The 15,228-nt window shown below is 37.7% G+C and overlaps 1 protein-coding gene and 1 long non-coding RNA gene across 2 annotated transcripts in view; one reads left to right on the forward strand and one right to left on the reverse strand.

The window, feature by feature from the left end:
* The window catches only part of LOC309482145, a 241,987-nt gene that overhangs the window by 145,551 nt on the left and 81,208 nt on the right, over positions 1-15,228 (reverse strand). The gene's annotated exons all lie outside the window — the stretch shown is intronic.
* nfkbie (nuclear factor of kappa light polypeptide gene enhancer in B-cells inhibitor, epsilon) lies at positions 573-13,305 on the forward strand. Its single transcript, XM_082147286.1, has 6 exons — positions 573-1,145; positions 4,657-4,759; positions 7,732-7,942; positions 10,121-10,209; positions 10,303-10,551; positions 12,806-13,305. The coding sequence occupies exons 1-6, from the start codon at positions 847-849 to the stop codon at positions 12,878-12,880; spliced, it is 1,026 nt and encodes a 341-aa protein (XP_082003412.1). The 5' UTR covers positions 573-846; the 3' UTR covers positions 12,881-13,305.

Below are 15,228 nucleotides of genomic sequence, written 5' to 3' on the forward strand. Positions count from 1 at the left end.
ATACTGTCCGTTCTGTTTAATGAAACATCTCCCTACACCTACAGTAAAGCACGATAGAACTGAAAATAGGTGGAATTTTAAAATACAAAATCTGTGCATTCATGTGCACGTGTGATGAATAGTTGTACACATCCATTCACACATCCAGAACAAGTTGTTAGTAGCCTAGTATATGGTATGCAAAGCATGATGCTACAAAAGACTATAGTTCTATTGTTTTAATGTGACATATTTCTGGTCCACCAAAACTTACAACAGACAGACAAGTCAAAAAAACAATGCATGTAACATAAATGTTCTCCTCTAAAATGATTAGATGCAATCTTGGAAACCCATAAATGTCCAGATTAAAGATGTGTTGCAACTCAGGGACTTTAATAACGCCTGTCAGATCAAGTCACAGGTTATTCAAGGAAGTTGTTGGCAGCCCAAAATACAGAACAGGTTTGTAGTTAAGGGCTTTCAGGAGATTCCATGTGTGTTTGGATTGGATCGATAATGATATGGGTTTTTGCCACTCCCTGTGGGGAATTCCCACTGTAGACAGATTGAAAGCCGCATTGACTCCGCCTACAACACCGCTTCCCCATGAAGGCTTCTTCTTCTCACAGCAGTTTCAGTAACTTACAGAGTTTTGTCTGGTGTTTAGCTCAACCTGAAACTTTACAAACACAATTCACGTTAAAGAGCCATTGGAAAGTCTGGGAGTATCTGAGGAGGATAGCGGAGTTACCAGTGGTGGGATGAGAAACAAAAGCGAGTGTCTCTGGTGTCATAATGTCACGGTGATTTTACTTTGTTTCATCATTTCATTGCTACATTGAAGATACCCATCGAAGCTTCGAAATGTCGCGAAGCGGCGGTGAGAAAGAACGCAAATTTGAATTAGACAATCGGATTGACTCCGGAATCGATTCGATATCTCTCTCCAGAGATTACGGGAGTTTGGACAGTTCTGATGAGAAGGATAAACTCGGCACAGAAGAGCGACTGGACTCTGCGTACGCTTCTTCGTCGTTAACAGTGGACAGTTTGGGGGATTTAATCGAGGAATGCAGCATTTCTAAATGTGAACGAACGAATGACTGTGAATACACTGAAGAGGAAGTGAATTTCCTAACCACTGTTACAGACGATGGAGACACGTACGTTTAAATTTCATTGATATATTTCTGAAAGTTGAAATGCGTGTAATTCAAATGTGTTTTGATGTGTAAATATGGGGTGTTTGTGAATTTACTTAACGTGGTTTAAGGTAATAAGAGCCCGATTAAAGGGTGTCGTTGACAAGCACGCGCGCCGCGGAGTAATACATACGTCCGATGTGACTTATTGTTTTTATAAAACGGATTCTCATCCTACATAATCATTTTAGGGACGCATTTTTTCCCCCAATCAACTTTAATGTGCAGATTTTTTAGGTGGCATCCTTCCCTGTTTTGCAGGACATACCACGGTAAATATCTCTAATAGGGTTCGCCATGCTCACCATGAATAATTTTGAGACTGCACAAGTCATTACAAGTTGAATTTGGGGAAACCACTTGAAACGTGTGGTTCGAACAACTAGTTCTGATCTGTTCCAGACGTGCTTAAAATCTATCTAATCTAATCTAATCTATAAAATCTAATCACTGCAGCCCCCAGATAAATGTTTTTTTTTGTTGTTGTTGTTGCATTGCATCGTTATGTTATGGCTGTGACTATTTTATCTAGCGGAAGGATTGTGGTTATGAATGGATTTTTAACTGAAAAATAGTGTACTTTATTTTTATTTTTTTTATTTTTTTAAGATGCTTTCATTTTATAAAAGCATTAATGCTCGTGATTTATAATCAATATCAAAGTGATTACAGACTATAGGCCTATTTGTAACCTATTGCTTAATTTAAATCCTGCAGTATTGGCCAATCAGTATCCAAGACTGGAACTCATTTATTATGTGTTTATCTTCATATTGCTATTTTTGCAGCTTAAAGTTCAAGGTTGGTGGATAGATAGATAGATAGATAGATGGATGGCATGGAGGTGAATTGATTTCAGAAAGTGTGCAGGATGTTTCTTTAAACCTTCACAAACATTTAATTGCCTGGATTTAATTTAAGGCATTCACTATGATCATTATGATCACACAGAGAGAGAATAGGAAGTCATTATTAATCTGGCACACAGTGTAAAAAGTTTAATTGTGAATGAGAGAAAGTTTGAAGTCCGTAGTACGTGTTTGCATGGTGAGCTCTCATTAATAAAGCCCATATAATGGTAAATCAAAATTATGTTTGAATAACGTTGCCTTTCATCCTTTTTGCAGTACAAGAGCAATCAAATAGATTTTAATTGGAAAAAGCTTGTTTTTTATGTTCATAAAATGTAAAAAAAAAAAAAAAAAAAAACTTTTTTTAAGTTGATTCATTTTAACGCTTGTTTTAGTTTGCTGAGTGACACATTCTCATGTGACAGATGAAGTTTTGATTACAGTAGCAGGCTTTTCTGTTTTAACACTACAGCCGGTTAACAGACGTCTAGAAACTGGATCTGCTGTTATGGCGCATGAGAAGAAGAAAGCAGAAGTATGCAGTGGAATTCCCCTCGTCGGCTAGAAAACACGCTATGATGGCAGCTTTTTGGAAAGTGCAAAGCATTTGTTTTAAACCCATATTCATATGCTTTTAATGCACTGTATATTTAAGAGCACATGTCACGTAAACATGTTTATGCAAGCAGTGACCTTTACACCAGATCGCGGTTCAACTGTAACGTATATGTGCAAAAACACTCACCGCACAAGTGGGCACGTACACAACATCGTTAATGTCACCCTGCTTTCATTTCTTTATTGGTTTTGAGATTTGACCGTGACAAACCAGGATGTCAATAAGCCTGCTATTTCAAGAACATCTTGCATTGTGATGCATCTTGAATCATAGTGGGCCGCCATGGTTTACCTTTGGCCTGCTTTTGTTGCTGTTGCAAGGAAAAAAACGTTCCCCTGAGTGTCATCAAGAGTAAAGAACATACTTCTAAAGACCTAAAAGTAATGCCACGGGCCATATGATTACTCAGGCAGTCCGGATGAGCAAAGTCCCACTTTAGGGATTCACTTCCATTACAGACACACACAGTATTTATCAAGGCAAGGCGAGTTTATTTATATAGCACATTTCATACACTGTGGCAATTCAAAGTGCTTTACATAGAAAGGAATAAAAATAATCACAAAATAAAAGCAAGGAAAATTTAAAGTTATTCAAAATGCTTTACATAGAAAGGAATTAAAAATCACACTATGGCAATTAAATTTTATCAGTATTATACAATTCTCAGAAACCTTTTAAATGTGTTGTTCACCCAAAAAATTAATAATTTACAGTAAGTTCCAAGTGTTGTTTTTTTTATCACTCTCATAAATATTAAACATTTTAAGGTTACCTTTTTTTTTTTTTTTTTACCCCTAAAAGCATATTAATATCTTAGAGTAGCATTATGTACCTTAAGGTACTACTATGAAACTTTTAGGGGTAAAAAAATGTACAAATATGTCCTTTTAAAGGTACTGCCTCAGGTTTACCCACCCTTAAAGGTGCATTTTTTTTGTGTGCATATTTTCTAGCATTTAAAGAATTATTCACCATAAACAGCTACAGCGGTGGGGAAGATTTCAGCGATTACATATTCAGCCATCAGAAGACTTGAAATATGGACTTTTTATGATACTTTATAGTGCCTTTTTGGAGCACTATTCGCATTAAAATGGGTAAAAAGAAAGCATTAAAATAACTCTTCAAAATGAGGTCTTGAGGTGAAATAAATGATGACAAAAACCTGCATTTGTAGGTGAACTAAACCTGTTCATGTCACATGCGGCGAAACAGTTTGAATCATGATCGTTTTACCACAATCGGATTGATGACACCGAAGTTGTTCTCACGTTATTTACATGCTGAAACCACTCGCTTCTACCTGTTTCCTTCTGGCTTACTGTAAAAGTAAAGACTAGATTATCGCATGTGGGGAAAGTGGCTGAGAAATCACACACCTGAGAGGAAATATACCGGCTCGAGGATGGGAAAAAGATTAATGTATGAGTGTGCAGGGGGCATGCATCATTTACTGGCTCCTCGTGACTCACATACATGGGAATTAAATAAATAAATGAATGGAACTGTTTCATGCAACCATGCTTGGGTCATATTTAAGTATTTTTGCATAAAGAAAATTTGGAGAAATGTCATCATGCAAAATGTTATCTTCCTTTTTTTGGAGATGAAATGTGTTTTCACATTTCTCATCTGTGTTTTAAATCGGCTGCGCTGTCTTTCTTGTAACTGCAAGATCCGAAAGGTTTTATCATTCGATAGAAAAAGGCGATCTCTGATATGAATGCTTTTAACAAATACATAAAAGTTCCAGTGTTGCGCAACGCACGAATGCCTCTGCGAACCGCCGTCAACGAGACACTTTTGTGACATATTTCTCAGTATCTTTCAACCTATTTTTTTCCATCACATGTTGTGAAATGTGCTGCTTTTAGACTGCGGTTTGCTTGATAGTTCCTTCCCTTTACCGTTGGCTCTGCTTCATCTTTCAACCAGCGTTTTTTTTTATTTTCAACTGGCATTTAACCAGCAACTTGTGTGTCTGCTTGTTTTTTTCCAGGATTCTCCATTTGGCCATAATCCACGAAGAGCAATGCTTTGCACATCAGCTGATAGATCTGTTTCCTCCGGAGCTGATGGATATTCAGAACAACTTGTATCAGGTATCATCTTAAGATTCTCCACACAATTGCATAACACGTTTCTCATGCAAGTTCATGCATTCAAAGGATTTCAGGAGTGATTTCCACAGAAATCCGTTATGCTCGTGTTTCATGAATTGCCCCTGAAGGAACAGAAAAACTGTTGAATGTTGAAATAAGTTTGCTTATTTCTGTTTCCCCCTTTAAGGGGAAACTCCCTGAGTGTGTATAAAAGAATGATGGGTGTTTGTTACACTCGTTTGACAGCCTCGGTTTCAATTGTTATTTTGAAATGTGGGGTTTATCCAGTGACAACAGACGAGGGGCTTTCTGGAGAAACCCCCTGCTTATGATTGTTATAGTTCAAAATGAACTATGTATTGACTTTTTAGTTGGCATTTTGCCAGAAGGAAGCGGTAAAATGTGGCCAAGTCAACAAATCAATTAATATTCACAGTCATGGAAACTTGGAAATATCAATGAATTACCCTCTGATGCATTAGAAGCCGTTTTAATCATTCAGGGTGTGATGTTACATGTAAAATTACCTCAGGTTATTACTCACAAACTCGACATGGAAAGCTGTGGACAGATGCATAACTCATACATTACAATACATTTTGTGGAAAGAACATGATTATATTCTTGCTTTGAAGTAAAAAAGAAACATTAAGGGGTTTTCTTTAAGAATTCCTCCATTAGCGTAAAAGGGCCTGGAAATACCATGAAAATTAATCAAATCCCATTGGGATAACCAATGTTTCTAGTTTTGCCTTGCTGCTCTAAAATATTTAATCAGAAATCCTTATTAGAAAGGCAGCGGCTATTTACATTCAGAGAAAATAGCCATAGATTCTATTTACGCTTATGTAAAAATAGCAGTATTTTCTTTGCAATAAGTGTAAATAGTAGATGGATTGTTGTTGTACATTAAGCGGTATGCAATATTAACTTACTGACAGTAAAGCCCTCCCTACACCTAACCGATAAACACTTTATTATTAAACACACGTAGACACTTCATTTCCACTTTTCGAATATTTTCTTCATTTTTATTGAAAATAAATGCCTTTTCTGATATGATATGTGACGGGAAAAGGGAGTAGAGTCAGTTCGGCAAAAGGCAGATTCGAAATCGAGTCGATTTGTCAACTTTCTGTGAATAACCTCTGCCAACAAGGCGGACTGGTTGCACTTAGTGTAAATAAACACTGTATTACAAATGCATTGGTCAAAAGGTGTGGAGACACTGGACACTGTGGATCTTTCTGAAAATTGTGGCACTTATGATCAAAATCCTCCAGTTGGTATTAGTAGCACTGACTCATTTGGCTAGTTTTACATTACAATATGAAATAAATAATCAGAGCTGCTTATCATCAATGATTCACAAGCACATGTTATTCAGAAAAAGGAAAGTTGTGTAATCTTTCGTCAGACTTCAACAACGTGCTCTGCCTGAAAAAAGGAAAACAGGAAAAACTCATCCATTCGATTCCCTATGGATAAAAATCACACCCTGCAATCACACCCCAATACAAAAGCCCATAGTTTCATATTGACAAAAGACAATGCATGTTACATTAGGCTTCAGAAATGTTCTCCTCTAAAATTATTAGATGCGATCTTGGAATAATGGAGTTTGGTCCGAAATGTGTCGCATTATTAAATTAAAATGAGTTACAAAACCCTATTTTATGTTGACTCTGATGCTTTATTAAATGAGAGGATGTCAGATTTGGGTCAGAAGGATGTTTAATCACATTAGGGTGTGATGTCTAAAGGAAACTGTGCACAAATCTGACAGTCAGCACTTAAAGCTGTGAGTAATACTAGTGCTGCTGCGCTTTTACCAAAAGTCACGTCATCAGCAAACGCCAGCTAAATTCACATGTTTCCTTTTGACACAGTCAGTGTGTAACTCCCAGATTGAGTAAACCTTTGGAATAAATTAACCTTAATGTCATTAAATCAAAAGGGTTAATGCTAGTCTGCGATGCTCTTGCTAACCCACACAGGCTAACTATCAAATAAAGAACGATTGTCTGAAACACTGCGGTTCTAATCTATTCATTTGAGAGACACGGGGACGGTCCCCATGCTGCAGACAGCCCGACATATTCAGTTGCATAAAAAACGAAACCATATTACAAAGTCCCCATGAAATAAAAATTTACGCTTTTTTTTTGTCTTTTAGTATGAATATGTTAGCCTTACTGTTATCTATAAGCTAGTGTGCACCAAAACAATGACACAATTCGTATTTAGAAGATATAAGCATTCAAAACTTAGTTTCTCACTTCCACCAATAAGGATCAGTGATTTTGATGACATCACTCAGACTTCAGCTTCTCATCAGATTTTCTGTCCAATCAAACGCTCTCTAGAATCTGAAGCTCCGCCCCCTACATTATAAATAGATGCAGAAGCTGTTGCTGAAATGTTCACTTGTTCACACATTTACTGTTTTCTACATGGTGAATGGCACATAGTGCACTATATAGGGGATAGGGAACGATTCAGACAGTGTAAATATGCTTTCCATGAAGTCTGGTTTCACGTTAGTGTTGCTCGAACCGCCACAGCTCCGGTCCAGAGACACGATACACAGAGCGGATCATGTGATCGAGTCCCGCTGTGGAGGAAACTGCGGCTTTACTGAGTTCAACAGCTCTGGACAAGCTGTGATATAAACGGAACGCTATTGGCTATTTTTTTTAAAGGGGAGGAGCTACTTGATATGTCCTGCCCTGTCTTCCTGTTTCAGTGGAAATTACGTCAACGCATTGAATAATACTGCGTGTTTCAAGGCACTTCAGTGGGCCTTTAAGGACTTTTGGGCGTTAATTGAACACAATCGTCCAGTATCAAAACTATCTGTTGTATGCTTCACATCAAACAGGCTTTGTTTTTGCTGTCAAAAGTAGGATTAGCCATGACAATCCTACATAACGCCATGTTGTCGGATGCTGACTTTATTCTGACGCCCATAGACGCCGTTGCACCTGGCCACATACCTGAACCAGCCCAAGATAGTGAAGGATCTGCTGGAAAAGAGGGTTTCACTGGAGCTCCAGGACCAGGAAGGAAACACCGCTCTCCATGTGGCATGTGAGCACGGATTCCTGGATTGTGCCAACGAGCTGGTCCACCACGCCTCACCCAGCAAACTCACCAACGTGCTGGAAACACAAAACTGGAGAGGTAAGAGACCGTTTGGTGGGAGGAGTGGGAATCTTTAGGCACGACACGATCCAATTCCAAAACCAATCTTGATCCACTTTTTTTTTCTTAGTTTATAAAAATATATATATATTTTAAGATTTTCTTGTAATACAGGTACTTAAATAATAAGTAATAATGGCCTGGTTTCACAGATAGGGCTTTCTTTGACAAAGTACCTTTAAGACAAGTCATTTCACTCGGCGGCCATCTTTGAAACGCCTCTCGGCCATGCAAGTGCAGATCCTGTCCTTTTGAATGGGGAAACATCAAATTCTCCGAAACTGTTCGCCAAGCTTACGATTAAATTCCATATTTGAAATCACCAATGAAATCTGAAAACAACTGTCTCGTAAATCTTGTTTCTAAACGTTCTAATCATCTGGGTGGATCAAGCTAATGCGCATGCATTGGGGAAAAGTGCTACCCTGCAAACACTTTCCACTTTCCAAACAAAACGAGAGACGCGTCTTGTGTTGTTCTGTAGTCTTTGGCTTAGATTAAGCCAGGATTAGGCCTGAGTTCAATTAGGGCATTTATGTAGTTTTTCTATAAACATGCCTTAGAAAAAAACCCATTACTGGTGTGCATCTTGAGACAAAACAATGGCACTGACATATTTTTAGATAGTTGCGTTCAGTTGAAACGGCTCAAACGTGCATTTTAGTCTGAGAGTATCTTAAGCCTTGTCTGTGAAACCTGGGAAATAAGTAATTAAAATAATTACAAATTAAATTATATGTTAAGAATTTAAAATGTATACTAATATAGCTTCAAAGCATAAAAGCAAGTAATAAATCATAAAGAGGAACTATATTACTAGAAATAAACAGTGCTTTCAGTATTATCTTTCTCAGTGTTACTGTTGTATGATTATTACTGATGTCCTCATCGACCGCGGGCGATCTAATAAGCTGCATTCACACTAATGCACAGACATCTTTTTGAATATAAGATGTTTTTGTCCCGTTTGTTGAATCCCTTAAGACATATTTGACTCCGTTTACATTCATTTCGTGACATAAAAGCATTTTGAGATGCAAATACATTTAACCACTTATGTATACAAATGTGTAAAATGTAAGCTCAGAATCAATCCAGAATTGTTGTAGAGAGAATCACGTTGCATCGAGTCCCCCGTCCCCTAATTTGGTAGTCATAATACTTATTCGTGATTTTAACAAACCTATGCCACTAATGCAACATGCTCAAAAGTGTCCAGAAACCCCTAGCATCATAACAGGACACTTTTGTGTGGCCACTCATATGCACTCAGAAAATGCCGAAATCTGTTTTACGTCACGCTGCTGTGATCCTGGTCGGTCCGGAGTTCATCATGAGGGTTTTTAGAGAACAGAATCGTGCCAGAACAAGGAAGTTGGCATCAAAAAGTGCCGTGGAGTTTTTCCGTGTTTTAATGGACTTCCAGTATCAGGGTTTCATAACGTTGTCATCATTCAGTTTTCTCTTTATGCCAGTTACAGTCATGACAGAGAAGCAGTTTCTACATTAGTTTCCCTGAAAACGCTTCAGTTCTTGCAGAAAGTGGTTTCTGGCATCAGACTTGGTACTATATTATAGGGACAATATGTATTGTGTATAATTCACCCAAAATGAAAACAATTCTGTGTGAGGGGAAAAAATTCTAGTTTTCAGAGTTTTAGTGTCATATATATGTAATTATATATTATACTATACATGTATAATAATGCAATGGGGGAATATTTGTGTCCTGATAATGCCAAATCTCTGATGTTAACAATAAAAAGTGGTACATTATTTTAAATATATCTAGTCAGTGAAAGAGTTCAAGCATTTATCTAAAATAATTCAGTATTTTCAGCTTCAGAATCATGAATGTTTTTATTCTGTCCTGTTCTTTGGGTTTCCAGCACCAAGTCCAAGCCTATTCATTCACACACACAATGTAACACCAAATTTAGCGTTTTAATCAACTAATTTTTTGTTTAGAGGTAACCTTTAACCATATGTCAATAATATCATATCGTGAGTTCAGTATCGTTACATGAGGGTATCGTCATACCCCTAATGAACTAATTAAATATATACATTGAATGTAATGCAAGTTGCTTTGCATAAGTATCTGTCAAATGCATGTACTATATTAATGAAGGCATTAAATATTGTGGTTTATTGCAGGTCTGGCGTGTCTGCATGTGGCCACCCTGCACAAGCATCATCGTCTCATGAGGCTGTTGATGAAGAACGGTGTGGATCTGAACATACAGGTGAGCAGCTCAAGGCCGATCTGTCGCTCTTGCTGAACACCTTCAGTCTCGAGACCAATCACTCACGTGTTTCCTCGTTCTTGTGTGGTTCAGGAGGGAACGAGCGGGAAGACGGCGTTACATGTGGCGGTGGAGCTCCACGATGTGCAAGCAGTGACTCTGCTTCTGAACAGAGGAGCGAATGTCGACGCCGTCATGTTCAACGGCTGCACCGCTCTGCATCTGGCCGTGGGTCGACAGGACGCCTCCATCGCAAACCTCCTGTGCCAGGCCGGAGCCGACAAGATGATCCGAAACATGGAGGACGAAACAGCCCTGGATCTAGCAGACGGCAACGATGATGTAAGGAGATCCATGTTACCTTAGTATCTGGTCTTCACACTTTTTCAGACTGAACCGACCTGTTATTATTACCTACAACTCTGAAACTATTACGAATCTTTTTTTGTGAACTGAAATAAAGCTGAAATCAAATAAATATTAGATGAAACACATAAATGTAAAAATAAAAGCGTCAACGCAAATTTAAATAAAATAAGTTAAAGGGATACTTCACCGATTAGCTTTAAGCTTTGTATCAGTAGAAACCCGGTGGTATTTTCGAGGTGACCGTGCTTCCCTCCCTCATGTCCCCCTGAGACCAGAGATTTCTGTATTGTGTGTCTGGAAATAAACCTCAGATGACACAAAAATCGTCATTTATCTTCATCAAAGGCTTTGTCTAGAGGCGAGAGACTACAGCCAATAGGAGGAGCTCGTTCCGCATGTCTTCAACCCGCCCATAGGGGGATCTCACCATAAAACGCTGTCTTTTCAGTTTCGAGTCGACTAGTAGCCTAGCTGTATCATTTCTCCCGATACTGCCCTCTGTAACCGGTAGGCGTGGATTGGGCCTCGTAGGGCAGCGAAGCAAGTGCATTCTGGGAGTTGTTGTCTTTCATGCACATGAGCCAAAAATACATTTTCTGGCTTTTCTCAGTCTAGAAGGCTCCAACTTCTAAAATAATTTCACATTTCTACTACATAAATGACCCAATTTAAATACACATTCATCTTTCCAGCGGTGAAATATACAAGTGGAATAATGAGTTTTGAAAGTGGAAATAAATTAAAGATAAATACAAACATTTATAAAAAAACGAATTAAAATGACAAATGTACATGGCTAAATTTTAGACAAAAATTGTAATGAAAACTGACAATACTACATATCAACATGCTTAAAACAACTGAAAAATAAAATGTTTAAGTGCTAAAATGACTGAAACAAAATTAAAGCAAAAAATGATTAAAATGACAAAAGCACATAAAATTTCAATTTAAAAGATTTAAACAACTGAAAATATAACAAAATAAATACTATGATGTCATTATATTAGATCCATGCATTCATTAATGTTAAAGACAAGATCACGCGCTGCTCTTGACTGAATAACTCCAGTAGTTTTAATAAGGTATAATGTATATTTAATTCATACACTGAAGACTATGCAGTGTTTTAACGTTTAACTCTGGGTTTAATTACTATTTTGACAACTGATTGTTTAAAGGACAAGTTGGGTATTTTACACTTAAAGCCCTGTTTACAGATCGTATCTGATGAAATAGAACGGTTAAGATTAAAATTTGGACACATGCTCCTGTCCCGAGAATTTTAGGTTTATTTCGCTTCCCCCCCCCCCCCACCCCCACAATGGTTGTCTATATGCACTGGAAGATTCCGTCCTAAAAACACATTAAACTTTCGTTTACAAAGACGTGAAACTCACCGAGTGGTCAGGGGGTGTTCACTGATATGTTCCATCAAAAATCGCTGAAAAAGATGCATTCCAACAGGTTTTATCGTAGTTTTTGTCCAACTCCATTGACTTAATAGGACGTGCTGTGAGACCGCAGCACCTTTACGGTATTACTCCGCCGCTTCTTCTTCTGCTTCTTCTGTGTATTCAATGAAATGCCCGTGGTTTGCTTGCAATTGGCAAAGGTGCATTATCGCCACCAACTGGGCTGGAGTGTCTATTATTCAAGCTCTCAACGGAAGAATCACGGGTGTGACGCGTTTGGAAAAATAGGTCCACAAAAGCGAAATAAACCTAAAATTCTCGGGACAGGAGCATGTGTCCAAATTTTAATCTTAACCGTTCTATTTCATCAGATACGATCTGTAAACAGGGCTTTAAGTGTAAAATACCCAACTTGTCCTTTAATGCAATACTGTGTTTTAAATTATGCAAATGGTTGAAGTCCAGTAGGGATATTCTCAATAGTACATCTAAAAATTGGGAAGATCGTGATTCAGATAGTGATATGAATTTTGGGAAGATCACCCACCCCTATTTACATGAGATAAAGCTTAATGTGCATTAATAAACACACTCATTGATGTGCGGCGTGAGAACACCATGGCTGGTACCGAAAACTTATCGGACAATTCAAAGTCAATACGTTCTTAACACGCATTCATTGTATTATTGGGCATTATTTATCATCCGTGCACTTTGTGCAATCCATTTCATGGTGACTTGTGGCCTTTTCTCTGCAAGCTTTACTCAGAAATAGGATGATGTGGTAACAGTTTCTCCTTTTTGTTTTGCAGATATTGGCCTTGTTCCCCTTCGACGACATTCAGATCATGGGCAGGACTGTAACAAACTTGAGGACATGTAACTAAACATGTGAACATGAGGGATGGCATGTTCTTTATATATATATATAAAAAAAAAATACAAACAAAAACCCCTCAGATCTGAAGTTGCAGGACTTGTCCGTGTGCCTGTAACCGCAACTATTTATGTCCAGTGACGATCGTACTGGTTGATTTATACAGCGGTAACGACTTCAGCAAAATGATTTGTTGCTGCTTCATCCCATGGAGTTCAGTCGGGACGTGCGCACATAACTCGTATTATATGTAGTCTGTTGAACATCGTTCATGTTCAGCAACACAAATGCATTCTGATCTCTGATTAGCCATATTGATGTTTTTGTAGCAAGACTTGTTCTGTTGTAAACAAGATGAGCGAATGAAACACTGCTTTGCAAACTTGTTTTCCAAGAAACAGGTCATAGTGCCAATAAAAGTAGTTGTAATATTTATGTGCAGCGTTTTCTTTCTACTAAACACAAGACCTTTTTTTAATTATCCGAGTACTAGGGGTGCAACGGATCACAAACTCATGGTTCGGATCATATTGTAGTTTTTTTGAGTCATGGATCAGATTAGCAAGGATCAATTAAAGACGAGTGAAGAGTCAGTAATAAAATACCCGCAAATTACAAGTAGATAAATACAGTACATCAAATACATGAGTCTAACAGTAGTGTTCAGGTACAGAAATTGAATAATTAATTGTAAAAAAAACACTGCATAGTTTTCACTGTATAAATTAAATAGATTATTCTTTGTTAAAGCTGTTTTTATTTATTTATTAGCATTTCATGACAGACAGCAGAAGGTATTTATTGGGTCCTGTCACTTTAAGACCTGATGCACGGATCCAATATACTGATACACATCTGGGCCCGTATTCATAAAGATTCTAAGAATCCTCTAAGAAAACTCTTAATTTAGCTTAAACACTTTTACGTAGGAGTCTTAGCTTAAAAGCGATTCGGGACCGATCTGAGAGCAACTCTGAGTAAGGAAAAGACAAAAACTTTCATCTTAGTAAGGAGGCGGGGTTGACCCCGTTGCTATGTATGACACAATCTTTTGAAGACTGTGATTGGTTGGTTGTCCAAGAAAAAAAAAAAAAAAGTGATTTTAATTATAGGGTCTATTCTAAGCCTTCACTTTGAAATTACATGCGTAATTTTTCCTATTTGACCGTTCTCTCTCACACACACACACACACACACACACACACACACACACACACACACACACACACACACACACACACACACACACACACACACACACACACACACACACACACACACACACACACACACACATACATACACACACACACACACACACTCACACTCACACATTATATATGTGTATATAAATCCTTTTTTATTTTATTTACCATGCTGTTAATTTCCTATAAGGTATTTGATTGGCTTAGAATGATAAAAATTGTTCCACTCTTTCCAATTACACTGATTGCTGGCATGTCTATTTAAGTGGTGGTTTGAATGTTGGTTTTAATGTTTCAAACATGGAATTTTCCCAGTTGCCAAATATCGTAATGTAGTGATTATTTTCATTTCTGGCGCTATGGCATTTCTGCGCTGTGTTGGAGATGTTAGCGTGTCTCTAATAAGATCAGTCACAAACATGATCCCTGCACGACCTAATCTATAGCTTCTTATTAACTCACTGTTATTCATTGTCTGCAACACATTTCTTCTCCCTCTTCGTCTTTCTGCCATTTTCTCCTCTGCTAAAGAAACTCTTAAGCCTCTTAAAAGTCCTCGTCCGTGCTCCTAACAATTTTGACCTTAAGAGCTCTTTTAAGGGTTAAGATGCTTTCTGAATTACTTTTTTCTTTACTAGGATTTTTTCTTTAATTTTAAGAGTAAACGCCCACATTTCTAAGAATTTTCTTAGAATTTTGTCACTAGGAGCTACTCTTTGCATTAAGATTCTTTATGAATACGGGCCCTGATTTCTTTGTGTTTAAAAAGAATACTTGACTATATAGTTATTTTGAGATAATTTTGTGTGTATGTGTCTGTACAAGTGCAAGGAGACACGAAAGAGGAACAGATAACGGCGTGCGAGTACAGAATTGAGTTTTCTTTCGCATCTTCTGGTGCTTGAATGGTTTAAAATAGCTTGAATATTTAAATTGCCAAGACTTAGAAACAAATGCAAATGATAAACTTTCTATGTTCCATCTTGTTTACTTCACAAACATGTTATTTTGGTTTTCAGTGTCAAACTAATACAAACCAAATAGACACTGGTGGAGACAGACTGATGCTTTGGATTAAGAGGGAAAATGTGCTTCTGTTGTGAAGCGTGTCGATAAGGGAAACATCAATGACCAGAACACACAAAAACAAGTT

Source organism: Leuciscus leuciscus (genome assembly GCF_965113295.1).
Source record: "Leuciscus leuciscus genome assembly, chromosome: 19".
Classification (NCBI taxonomy): Eukaryota; Metazoa; Chordata; class Actinopteri; order Cypriniformes; family Leuciscidae; genus Leuciscus; species Leuciscus leuciscus.